At 41.5% G+C, this 14,085-nt stretch overlaps 1 protein-coding gene across 1 annotated transcript in view; it reads left to right on the plus strand.

Annotated features, from left to right (window-relative positions):
- LOC139163210 (vomeronasal type-2 receptor 26-like) overlaps positions 1-14,085 on the plus strand; it is a 64,698-nt gene that overhangs the window by 5,507 nt on the left and 45,106 nt on the right. Inside the window, exons 3-4 of the mRNA XM_070744171.1 lie at positions 8,607-8,819; positions 9,831-9,957. Of these exons, the coding sequence (XP_070600272.1) occupies positions 8,607-8,819; positions 9,831-9,957 (340 nt within the window). The remainder of the gene's footprint in view (positions 1-8,606; positions 8,820-9,830; positions 9,958-14,085) is intronic.

Raw genomic sequence — 14,085 nt, forward strand, 5'->3', positions numbered from 1 at the left:
ATTAGCACTAAAAGACATATGGCGTCACTTTAATCCAAACAATAGACAATATACTTTTTTCTCTTTTCCTCACAAGTCATGGTCCCGCATTGATATGGCCTGGGCTGATTTAGAATTTATCAATGAAGTAACAGACATACAAATACTTCCAAACTCCTGGGCAGATCATAACCCCATATTGTTGAAATGGAGAGATTCAACTAATAACCATTCAAGACGATGGACTATGAACCAAACAATATTTAAAGAAGAAAACTTTCAAAAAATGTTAAAACAACAATTGGGTGAGTTTCTCCAAATTAACAATGATGGTAACACTTCCACACAAAACCTATGGGACACAATGAAAGCCTATGTGCGAGGAACCTATATTGCATACCAAAATAAAAAGAAAAAACAGAAACAAAACAGCCTATCCACACTAAAAATAAAACTTCAGAACCTTGAAAAAACCCTACAAATGAAACCAGACAACGCCGAAATTTTAGGAGAATTGAATATTACAAAACATTACATAAACCTGCAAACTCAAGAAGAACTCTCACATAAATTAAGGATTGCCAAACAAAAGCACTTTGAATTTGCAAACAAACCTGGGCGATGGTTAGCCTCAAAACTCACTCACCAAAAAGCAGATAAAATTATAGAGGCATTATATGATCATACAGATGCTTTAAAAACAACACTCAGCGATAAAAAACAAATAATTAAATCTTTCTTTGAGGAATTATATAAAAAAGATGACGTAAATGAACAATTAATAAGTAATCTATTCAAGAACTTAGAAAATACAGAAAAAATAAATAAGGAAGATCAGGATATGCTAAATGACAAAATAACATCAATGGAACTAACTAGTGCAATTACAAAACAAAAAAATAATAAAACCCCGGGCACAGACGGTATACCTGCCGAATTCTATAAACAATTTCAAGAAATTCTGGAGCCTATAATGTTACCCCTTGTTAATGAAATTCTCGAGGGTTCAAAACTTCCTTCCTCCTGGAACGAGGCCTACATAACTTTAATACCTAAAGATACACAAAATAGAGCTCACATTCAAAATTATCGTCCAATATCCCTGCTTAACTCAGATTATAAAATCTTTGCATCCATCATAGCCGAAAGATTTAAACGAATATTAACTGTTAGAATACATACAGACCAAAATGGCTTCCTTCCGGCAAGAAACATAACAACAAACACAAGAATTATTTTGGACTCTTTAGAATACTACGATAAAAACATAGATAAACCAGTAGCATTCCTATTCGTAGATCTACAGAAAGCTTTTGATAGTTTATACTGGCAATTCTTTACAACACAAATAGCGTCAATGCAATTTGGTAATAAATTTACAGAACTCATTAAAACTATATACTCAATACAAACAGCCAAAATACTGATAAACAATGATATGACAGAAACAATAAGTATAAAAAAAGGAGTGAGGCAGGGCTGTCCCTTAGCCCCCCTGATTTTTATCTTTGCACTAGAAGTTCTACTAAATAAAATAAGACACAATAAGGAAATCCAAGGATTAAAAATTAAAAATGAACATTATAAACTTCAAGCTTTTGCTGATGACATGGTGTTCATTGTACAAGACCCCTTAAAATCTGCACCTATCCTAATTAATGAAATAAATAAATTTGGAGAGATTGCTGGATTAAAAATTAATAGAGAAAAAACAAAAATGATAACAAAAAATATGACAAAACAGCAGATATTGAAATTAGAAGAATCCACTAAAATAAAAACCGCCAAAAAAGTTAAATACTTAGGATTATGGATTACCGCAAATTGCAGCACTATCAAGAAAGACAATTATGATAAACTAATCAATGAAATGGACAAAGATTTTTGCAGATGGTCGAAACTCCCACTCTCTATAATGGGGAAAATTGCTGTAATTAAAAGCAATATACTTCCTAGATTTCTATACCTTTTCCAAACTGCACCCATTAAACTAAATAGGACCTTTTTCAAAAACTTACACAAAAAAATTCGCAAATTCATATGGACAAAAAAAAAGGCCAGGATAAAACTTAAGGACCTACAAGACCATAGATCAAGGGGTGGATTTGGGTTACCAAACATGGAACTATACTACCATGCCTCAATTGTAAACCTACTGAAAGAATGGATAATACTTAAAAATTCTAGAATATTAACACTTGAAGGCTATGACCTTCAATCCGGGTGGCATAAGTTTCTGATGACAGACATAGATAAAATACCAACATATTTCAGATCACACTACATCCGAAAAACCTTAATTAACACCTGGCACTTCATTAAAAAAACCCACTACCTCTGCATCCCAAAATGGATTTCACCAACAGAAGCCATTATATACCCGAATGCATTAACCCCTGATAAAATTATAACATACGACCAACTACTAAACGAAAATAATGAGCTAATCCCTAAGCAAAAACTCATGGAAAAAGGTATTAAAGTAGATTGGCTACACTACCTACAAATAAAATCAAAATATAATGAAGATAAGAACAAATCAGACTTCCAAAAAAATAACCCCCTCGATAAAATAATTTTTGGTCCACAAAAAAAGCAAATATCAAATATATACAATATCCTCCTTCAACACGATACTGTTGAAGAAATAGTTAAAGGATCTATGATAGCGTGGTCACAAAACTTTGGGTACACAATTTATTTAAACGAATGGGAAAAAATTTGGACTGCTAACTATAAACTAACGATGGCAACCTCATATAAGGAAAACCATTATAAAATGTTCTACAGATGGCACTTGCCACCTGCTAGACTTGCAAAAATGTATCCAAATCTATCACCATTATGTTGGAAATGCAGAGAAAAACCAGGTACATATTACCACATCTGGTGGACATGTGAAACCACCCAAAAATATTGGGAAAAAATTAAAACTATACTAGAACAATTTACTTCTCAGACTATCCATGCGAAACCCGAACTATTTCTACTAGGAATCACAAGACAAAATTTTAGTAAAGAAAACAGATATATTATAATCCATATTATTACAGCCGCACGGATTTTATATGCACAATTTTGGAAGCAAGAAAAAACCCCAACTACTCTATCACTCTTGATTAAAATAATGGAATGCGCAGAAATGTCCAAACTAACAATGGAACTGCAAAACAAGGATGAGACAGATTTCTACAAAGCTTGGGATAAATGGTACCTCTGGTTAAAAAAAGGGAATTATTTAAAAATTACTCATCAAGAAAAATATCCAACAAAAACAACTTGAAAAAATAGCAATTTACATCACAAATCATAACATCAAACTGAAACAACAAACTGTAAACATCGATCGACACGAACTCCAACTTTACAAAGAAAATAAACCCCTAAATGAATTATATATATTGGCACTAAAAACTACATTCAAAACATATCGATAAAGCCTTAGGGTAAAACACACCAACTACGAGATCAAACTACAGGCCGCAAATCATGAAAGACCCAGCTCTAACGCTGGTTTTCGCCTCTCTATCCCCCCCTCCTTCTTTTCCCTATCCCCCTTCCTTCTATATCTACTTCCCTCACTTCACAACCCCCTTTTCCCACTCCCCAATTACTACATAAGTAGAGTGTAAAAAATGTACAATATGCATATCTCTTTTGTCTTTATGTATTTGGTTTTTATTGTATATATTTAATAAATTTATTTTCAAAAAAAAAGAAAACAAGCCCTCAAAGGGCTGGAAAAACTTCTTTGGGGTAGCAATGAAAAAAAATCCTGCAAGCCGCAAAGATCGTTAGCACCACAATATGGCTGGGGAACAATGTTTTTTAAAAGCCCTACATTCAGAATATAAGACACACCCAAATTTTCAGCCTCTTTTGGGGGGGAAGATGCTCCCAAAACTACCGTAGTTCCTATTTAGAAAAAAATTTAGTGGCCACGTAATGATGATGATGATGATGATGATGATGATGTTAATAATAATAATAATAATAATAATAATAATAATAATAATAATAATAATAATATATTAGATTCGTATGCCGCCCCTCTCTGAGGACTCGGAACAGCTCACAACAAAACAATACATAGTATACAAATCCAATGATTAAAAAACAGTTTAAAACCCTTGTAAAAAGTAATCATACAACCTAAATAAACCATACATCAATCATAATAGCTAATGGGTATATTAATTTCCCCATGCCTGGCAACATAGGTGGGTTTTCAAACACAGAGCTAGCCGTTCCAGGGGAACGAGAGACCGTTGCTTAATAACGGTCCCTTGTTCTGGCTCCGTGAGCCCAATCTTGGGTACTGGTGATGAGTGTAACTCTGGCCCTGGGCTCAGGTTGCTGCTGCTTAATGCCAGGTCGGTGGTAAATAAAGCTCTCCTCATCCGGGATCTGATCCTGGATGAGGAGGCCGACCTGGCATGTATTACTGAAACCTGGCTGGGCCCAGAGGGAGGTGTTCCTCTCTCTGAAATCTGCCCAGCTGGGTTTCAGATATGGCATCAACCTCGACCCCAGGGAAGGGGGGGAGGAGTGGCTATTATAGCCAGGGAGAGCCTTTGCCTACGTGGACTCATTGCTCCGGAAATTGCAGGTTGCGAGTCACTCTTGATGAAGTTGGACTTAGGGGTTCAGGTGGGCTTATTTCTCACGTACTTGCCTCCCAGCTGCGTGTCAAAAGCCCTGCCTGTGCTACTCGAGGAGGTAGCCGGGTTGGCGGTGGAGTTCCCAAGACTTATTGTCTTGGGGGACTTCAACCTGCCGTCACTCGGCGAAACCTCTGGGCTGGCACAGGAGTTCATGGCCACCATGACAGCCATGGACCTGACTCAAGTAGTACAGGGTCCGACTCATGAAGGGGGGCACGCACCCGACATGGTATTCCTTTCCGAGCAATTGAGTAATGGTCTGAGACTAAGGGGCTTAGAAGCAGTGCCTTTGTCATGGTCAGACCATTTTCTACTACGGCTTGACTTCCTGGCTCCAATCCTTCCCCGCAGGGAGGCGGAACCAATTAAGATGTTCCGCCCCAGACGCCTGATGGACCCAGAGGGCTTTCAGACGGCGCTTGGGGTTATTCCAGAGGCACTTGTCCACAGTTCGGCAGAGTCTCTTGCGAAAGCCTGGAACGAGGCTGCAGCAGAGGCTCTTGACCGGATTGCGCCTTTGCGACCTCTCCGTGGCGCTAGACCCCGTAGAGCTCCATGGTTCAACGAGGAGCTCCGGGAGTTGAAACGCCAGAAGAGACGTCTAGAGAAGCGATGGAGGAAGAGTAGGTCTGAATCTGATCGAACACTTGTAAGAGCTTTTATTAAGACTTACAAAGTGGCGCTCAAGGCGGCAAGATGCGCGTACCATGCCGCCTTGATTGCATCAGCGGAATCCCGCCCGGCCGCTCTGTTTAGGGTGACCCGCTCCCTTCTTAATCAGGGGGGAGTTGGGGAGCCCTTGCAGAGTAGTGCCGAGGACTTTAACACGTTTTTCGCTGATAAAGTCGCTCGGATTCGGGCCGACCTCGACTCCAATTGTAAAACAGAGTCGACTGACAACGAGTCAGTCGAGGTGACTGGGGCACGTACTTGTCCACCTGTCTGGGAAGAGTTTGATCTGGTGACACCTGATGAAGTGGACAAGGCCATTGGAGCTGTGAGTTCCGCCACCTGTTTACTGGATCCGTGTCCCTCCTGGTTGGTTTCGGCCAGCAGGGAGGTGACACGGAGCTGGGCCCAGGAGATTACCAACGCTTCCTTGGGGAGGGGAGTTTTTCCATCACTCTATAAAGAAGCGCTTGTGCGCCCCCTCCTCAAGAAGCCCTCCCTGGACCCAGCCGTACTTAACAACTATCGTCCAGTCTCCAACCTTCCCTTTATGGGGAAGGTTGTCGAGAAGGTGGTGGCACTCCAGCTCCAGCGGTCCTTGGAAGAAGCCGATTATCTAGGTCCCCGGCAGTCGGGTTTCAGGGCCGGTTACAGCACGGAAACCGCTTTGGTCGCGTTGATGGATGATCTCTGGCGGGCCCGGGACAGGGGTTTATCCTCTGTCCTGGTGCTCCTTGACCTCTCAGCGGCTTTCGATACCATCGACCATGGTATCCTTCTGCACCGGCTGGAGGGGTTGGGAGTGGGAGGCACTGTCCTTCAGTGGTTCTCCTCCTACCTCTCTGGCCGGTCGCAGTCGGTGTTAGTGGGGGGCCAGAGGTCGACTCCTAGGTTTCTCCCTTGTGGGGTGCCTCAGGGGTCGGTCCTCTCCCCCCTGCTATTCAACATCTACATGAAACCGCTGGGCGAGATCATCCAAGGACATGGGGTGAGGTATCATCAATATGCGGATGATACCCAGCTTTACATCTCCACCCCATGCCCAGTCAACGAAGCGGTGGAAGTGATGTGCCGGTGCCTGGAGGCTGTTGGGGCCTGGATGGGTGTCAACAGACTCAAGCTCAACCCGGATAAGACGGAGTGGCTGTGGGTTCTGCCTCCCAAGGACAATCCCATCTGTCCGTCCATCACCCTGGGGGGGGAATTATTGACCCCCTCAGAGAGGGTCCGCAACTTGGGCGTCCTCCTCGATCCACAGCTCACATTAGAACAACATCTCTCAGCTGTGGCGAGGGGGGCGTTTGCCCAGGTTCGCCTGGTGCACCAGTTGCGGCCCTATCTGGACCGGGACTCATTGCTCACAGTCACTCATGCCCTCATCACCTCGAGGTTCGACTACTGTAATGCTCTCTACATGGGGCTACCTTTGAAAAGTGTTCGGAAACTTCAGATCGTGCAAAATGCAGCTGCGAGAGCAGTCATGGGCCTACCTAGGTATGCCCATGTTTCACCATCACTCCGCAGTCTGCATTGGTTGCCGATCAATTTCCGGTCACAATTCAAAGTGTTGGTTATGACCTTTAAAGCCCTTCATGGCATCGGACCAGAATATCTCCGAGACCGCCTCCTGCCGCACGAATCCCAGCGACCGATTAGGTCCCACAGAGTGGGCCTTCTCCGGGTCCCGTCAACTAAACAATGTCGGTTGGCGGGCCCCAGGGGAAGAGCCTTCTCTGTGGCGGCCCCGGCCCTCTGGAACCAACTCCCCCCGGAGATTAGAACTGCCCCTACTCTTCCTGCCTTCCGTAAACTCCTTAAAACCCACCTTTGCCGTCAGGCATGGGGGAACTGAAACATCTCCCCCTGGGCACGTTTAATTTATGCATGGTATGTCTGTGTGTGTGACTGTTAGCATATGGGGTTTTTTAAATATTTAAATATTTTAAATTTGTCTGATTGCTTATGATTTGTTTTTACATGTTGTGAGCCGCCCCGAGTCTTCGGAGAGGGGCGGCATACAAATCTAAGTAATAAAATAAATAAATAATAAATAAATTTATAAAAGGCAAGGATGGTGAGGGCAGTCCTAATCTCCAGGGGGAGTTGGTTCCAGAGGGCTGGGACTGCCACAGAGAAGGCTCTTTCCCTGGGTCCCGCCAGATGGCATTGTTTGGTCAACGGGACCTGGAGAAGGCCAACTCTGTGGGACGTAATCGGTCGTTGGGATTCGTGCGGCAGAAGGCGGTCCCGGAGGTATTCTGGTCCAATGCCATGTAGGTCTTTATAGGTCATAACCAACACTTTGAATTGTGACCGAAAACTGTTGACACCCATCCAGACCCTAATAGCCTCCAGGCACCAGCACATCACTTCCACTGCTTCGCTGACTGGACATGGGGTGGAGATGTACAACTGGGTATCATCAGCATACTGATGATACTTCACCCCATGCCATTGGATGATCTCACCCAGATTTACTTTTCCTCCACCGCTTCTCCAGATGTCTCTTCTGGTGTTTCAACACCCAGAGTTCCTTGGTAAACCAAGAAGCTCTCTGGGGTCTAGTGCCACAGAGAGGTCTTAATGGCGCAATCCGGTCAAGAGCTTCCGTCACAGCCTTGTTCCAGGCCATGGCCTGGAAACAGTAGGAAAACCATTTACACTTACTTGTTCTTCAAATCACCAAGCTGAGGCCAGATTTATTTCACAGGATTATGTTCCAAAGAGCAGGCACTATGACAACTATATTTTGATATTAAACACTGCTTTTATAAAATTATTTAAAATGAATACATTTTAAATAAATTCCTATAATTATGGGTTTGTAATTAGAATGATAGAATTTTATATTCCTATATTTCAGCTAAACCTGTGAGCATTTAGCCTAACTCCTCCTCATTGCATGAATCCAATTAATTCTTTTCAGACTGATGGCTGCTAGGTGTTTTCTTTTAGCCCTGGCGGCACAATGGTTACAATGCTAGTATTGCTGGCTAACTCAGTGCTCACTTCCAAGAGTTCCATCCTGACCAGCTCAAGATTAACTCAGCCTTCTATCCTTCCAAGATTCTAAAACGAGAAGCCAGATTGTTGGAGGCAATATGCTGATTCTATAAACCGCATAGAGAGACTTATAAATTACTGTTGTGGTATAAAGTCTAAGTGCTATTTCTATTTAGGGAAATAGTGAAGGGAGAACTGAAAATCTCTTGTACACAGGTTGAGCTTTAAAATTGCTCCTTCTTTTAGGATGTTTCAAGTTGCTTTCAAAATTCCTGGATTTTTCAATTCTAGTTCCATCATTTTCTGGAGAAGAATGAATTTTGCAATTTTTCCTGGGAGAAAATATACTTGGACCAAAGTGGAAATGTAGCAGCAGATCTGAATATCATAAGCTGGTTGCTTTTCCCCAAGAAAGATCCCATCAAAGAGCAACTGGGGAGTTTTGAAAAACAGAGGCTTATTATCAATCAAGATGCTCTTTTACAGCTAAAGGTGCTTAACAAGGTGATTGAAAATGTAGAAAACTTTTCAGTCTCTATAGTTGGTGTTAGTGACCCCTAAAAGAGCAGGCTCAGATATTTTTAAAGAGCTCATATCTGGCCAGAGTTATTTATGCCTCTGTTTCACCATTGGGATAGGCCTCCTGCTGAAAGGAAGGTGATCCAAGGTGTTCAGTCAAAATGGAACCACAATGACTTGTCAGATATAAGATAATGCCTTAAACTAGAAAAATGAAGGATTGAATGTTGCCTTTTGACGATTGAAATAATGAGGGACAGTTCATAATGAATTGCTACTTAGATTTGCTTTCTGTCTTCTAAGCCATCCTAAAAGCCCTTGAATGCAACTGCTTATCTTGATTGTCATCTACATTGAGTCTTCCATTGAAACAAAGAATTCTCCAAATTTAAGTCATAAATAAATATGGGTCTGTCGTTCCATGTCATCTAATTGTAGTTCTAATTTTGGGAGAGAGTGGAGGACAGAGGTTTTTGGAGTGCTATGATTCTTGGGGACTCAAAGAGTTGCACAAAAGTAGCGAGTAACAAAAAAAGTGTAATTCTTCAATAGAAAGGACCTTGTCTTGAAAACCTAACTGGGTCTCAGAAATAATCCTTTCCCACACAGGGATCAAATTCATGTCCCATGTGCTGCAGCAAAAGAAGCCTGGCATATCCTTTTTAAGTGACATGTTGTCATGATTTCACCTCACTATAATTATTGAAACTAGGCAGTAAGTCCAATAAATACATACATATATACATACATACATACATACATACATACATACATACATACATACATAGTCTTATTTCACCAGCGTGGCAGCTGTATTGAAAATGTATCTTAACTGGAACAAGTGTTTGGAGTATTTTCAAAGGAGAGTAGCTTTGAAATACTTTATGTTGTTCAGAAGAAACCTTTTCCTGATCTATTGCTCAGACGTTTCTTTCGTATGCACAGGTTTTTTAATTTTAATAAACTTAATGAATACAAATTTGTTTTTCTGCTTAGTCTCTGCCTCAATCCAAATGTGTGGACAATTGTCACCCTGGATTTGTAAAACAGGGTCGGAAGGAAGAACCAATCTGCTGCTATGATTGTATTGCTTGTCCAGAGGGGACCATCTCCACACAGGAAGGTGAGTGACACCAGAGGGAAGGGCATTGGATTCAACCCGAACTTCAACTAAATCAAAGTGCATGTTAAAAGTCATATGTGAACTTGACTATTTTATTCTTCATTTCTATTTTGAATATATTCAATTTATTCCATAAATAAGGAATAAATAATAAGGAATAAAATATTGAAGAATAAGGCAGGAAGAGATGGAAGAAAGTAGTGGACTGGGCAAGATGAATTCTGCTAAAGGAAGTATTTTTACTACTTGTCAGATTGGACATTTCCCTCTATGTTTACCATCTAAATTCTTCGAAACTTGAAGATTGGTTTCAGGTCAATGAGTCTTGCTCTTCCAAATCAATTTTATCTTACAGGCAAAAAACCCCAAAACCCAATCAGTCAGCCAATCAGTCACTCACTCACTTACTCACTCACTCACTCACTCACTCACTCACTCACTCATTATTTATTAAAACCATAGAGCCACATAACAGAAATATTTATTTGGGAGGACCAGAGTTTTAGGGCTCAAGGAAAAAGAAAAAACAAAAGATTCAATATTGAAATTTACAGAAAACCCACAAACAGTGATTAATATTTACATTTTGATTCTCATTACCCACTGAAGCACAGAATAGGAATTATTAGAACAGCACCAGGATGAAAGTTTCCCTACCAGCAAAGAGAAGGGGGAAAAAAACCTAAGACACATCAAGGAGACCTTCAGAATATATGACTATCCGAACTGTCCCTTCATCAAATCCAAAAAAGACCCAGCAGGAGCTCCTCCATAACAGGCAAGGAAGAGAGCAACAAAGAAAGCAACATTGTCAATCCATAGGTTGCAGAAATATCTGAAGAGCTCAGGACGATTTTGAATCAACACAACATATATCCACACTTTAAACCAGTGGTGAAATCCAATATTTTTTTACTACTGCTTCTTTGGGCATGGATGGTGGGAATGGCAAGGGGAAAATATTGCAAATTCTCAATTTTCACCCCAATTTTCCAAGCTACTCAAAATTTCTGCTACCGGTTCTTCAGGACATGTCAGAATCTGCTGGATTTCACCCATGGATTAAATCCAAAAATATACATCTACACTTTAAATCAAAAACTACACTGCCAGAAGAGCTAGTATTCCAAGCAGTGCACCTTAGACCCAGAGGTGGTCATGTTGGAGGCTTCAGGGTTCCCAAGAAGCTTGTCTACTCCAAGGATAAAATACCTAGACACAAATGACCTAGATGATGGAATATAGGTGGAACTAATCAAATTTGTAGACGATACCAAGCTGGTGGGGGTAACCAACACCCTAGAGGATAGGCTCAAAATACAGAAGGACTTAGATAGATTAACACTGTGGGCCCAAACTAACAAAATGATGTTCAACATCAAGAAAAGTAAAGTCCTTCATCTAGATTAAAAAATACCCTAGACAGTATACAGACTGGGAGGAGTCTCATTTAGCAGTAGTGACTCTGAAAGAGATCTTGGAGTCTTGGTGGATAACCAACTAAATATGATCCAGCAATGTGCAGCAGCGGCAAAAAAAAGCCAACACAATCTTAAGCTGCATTAATAGAGGGATACATTCCAAGACTAGGAAGGTATTCATGCCACTCTATAATACCCTAGTCAGACCACACTTGGAGTATTGCATTCAGTTCTGGTCACCACACTTCAAAAGAGACATAGAAACTCTGGAAAAGGTGCAGAAAAGTGGAACCAAAATGATAAGGGGACTAGAAACCAAGACATATGAAGAGAGATTGCTGGAACTAGGCATGGGTAGTCTAATGAAAACAAGGACCAGGGGGGACATGACAGCAGCATACAGGTACTTGAGGGGTTGCCCCAGAGAGGATGGTGTCACACTATTTTCAAGGGCACCACAGGGCCAGACAAGGAACAATGGATGGAAGCTTACCAAGGAGAGATTCAACCAGGAAATAAGGAAGAACTTCCTGATGGTCAGAGCAATCAACCAGTGGAACGGCCAGCCAGCGGAGGTTGTGAATGCCCCAAATCTGAACATTTTAAAGAAGAGATTGGATTGCCATCTGGCTAGGGAGGTGTACGATTTCCTGCTTGAGCAGGCGGTTGGACTTGATGACCTTCAGGGTCCCCTTCAATTCTAATAAACAAACAAACACATAAATAAATAAATAAATTGAGCAATGTGGTTTATTTATTTATTTATTTATGCATTTATTTATTTATTTATGCATTTATGCATTTATGCATTTATGCATTTATGCATTTATGTATTTATGTATTTATGTATTTATGTATTTATTGTTAGAATTGAAAGGGACCAGGTGGGTCATCAAGCCCAACCCCCTGCCTAAGCAGGAACCCTATAGCATCCCAGCCAAATGGCAGTCCTATTTCCTCTTTAAAATGTCCAGAGTATTGGAGTTCACAACGTCCGCTGGTAGGTTGTTCCACTGGTTGATCGTTCTGATCGTCAGGAAGTTCTTCCTTATTTCCAGGTTGAATCTGTCCTTGGTCAGCTTCCAGCCGTTGTTCCTCGTCCAGCCCTCCGGTGCCCTGGAGAATAAAGTGATCCCCTCCTCTCTGTGGCAACCCCTCGTATACCTGTAGACTGCTATCATGTTCGCTCTGGCCCTCCTTTTCTCTAGGCTATCGATGCCCAGTTCCTGCAGTCTCTCTTCGTAAGTCTTGATTTCTAGACCCCTGATAATTTTGGTTGCTCTTTTCTGCACCTTCTCCAGAGTTTCATTGTCTTTTTCGAAGGGTGGTGACCAGAACTGAACACAGTACTCCAGGTGTGGCCTGACCAGGGAATAGTAATAGAGTGGTATTAAGACTTCACTGGTCTTGGATTGTATTCCCCTGTTGATGCAGTTTAGGATTGTATTGGCTTTTTTGGTTGCTCCTGCACATTGTTGGCTCATGTTTAGTTGATTATCCACCAAGACTCCGAGATCTCTTTTGCCGTCGCTACTGCTGAGAGGGGTTTCTCCCATGCTGTATGTGTGTCCAGGTTTTTTTTTACCTAGGTGTTGAACATCATTTTGCTGGTGTGGGCCCACTGTGTTAGTCTGTCCAGGTCTTTCTGTAATTTGAGCCTGTCTTCAAGGGTGTTGGCTACCCCCACCAGCTTGGTGTCGTCTGCGAATTTGATTAGTTACCCTTCTATTCCTCGTCCAGGTCATTGATGAAAATGTTGAAGAGCACAGGGCCCAGGACAGAACCCTGTGGTACCCCGCTGCCTACTTTCTTCCATGTGGATTTGGAACCGTTGAGGACAACTCGGTGGGTGCGGTGAGTCAGCCAACTATTAATCCATCTGCATGTGTTTTAATCTACTCCGCTTTTTTCTAATTTGTTGATTAGGAGATTGTGGTCAACTTTATTGAAAGCTTTGATGAAGTCTAAGTATATGAGGTCCACTATGTTGCGCTGGTCTACTGATTTGGTTATGGTGTTGAAAAAGGATATGAGATTGGTTTGGCATGATTTGTTTCTGACAACACCGTGTTGGCTGTTGGATATTATCCTGCTTATTTCCAGGTAGTGGCAAAGCTGTTTTTGTATTATTTTCTCCAGTATTTTTCCAGGTATTGAAGTCAGACTAATAGATCTGTAGTTGTCTGGATCCGTCTTTTTACCCTTTTTGTGGATGGGAACTACATCACCTTGTTTCCAGTCATCTGGTAGGTCTCCAGTGGCCCAAGATTTTTGGTAGATGAGGAGAAGAGGTTCCGCTATGGTTTCTGCCAGTTCTTTTAGGACTCTGGGGTGAAGTCCATCAGGTCCCGGTGATTTGTACTCATTGAGCTCCCACAAGTAGTCCCTAATAGTAGCTTTATCTGCAGTGAGTTCGATTCTGGGGCAGTTTGTTGCAGTTAAGTTGTAGCTTGGTTGGTTGGTTCCTTTATGTGTGAAGACTGATGTAAAGTAGGCATTGAGCAGCTGTGCTTTATCTCTGTTGTCTGTGATTTCATTACCATCTTAATTTTTAATATAGTGACTGTTTCCTTGATTTTCTTCTTGTTGTTTATGTGATTGAAGAAACTTTTTTTGTTGTCATTAACTTTCATTGCGAGGTATTGTTCGTGTTGAGCTTTTGCTGTTTTTATTTTTTGTTTGCAGGTTCTGGCTGTTTGCTGATATT

The sequence above is a fragment of the Erythrolamprus reginae genome, chromosome 2 (assembly GCF_031021105.1).
Source record: "Erythrolamprus reginae isolate rEryReg1 chromosome 2, rEryReg1.hap1, whole genome shotgun sequence".
Lineage (NCBI taxonomy): Eukaryota > Metazoa > Chordata > Lepidosauria > Squamata > Dipsadidae > Erythrolamprus > Erythrolamprus reginae.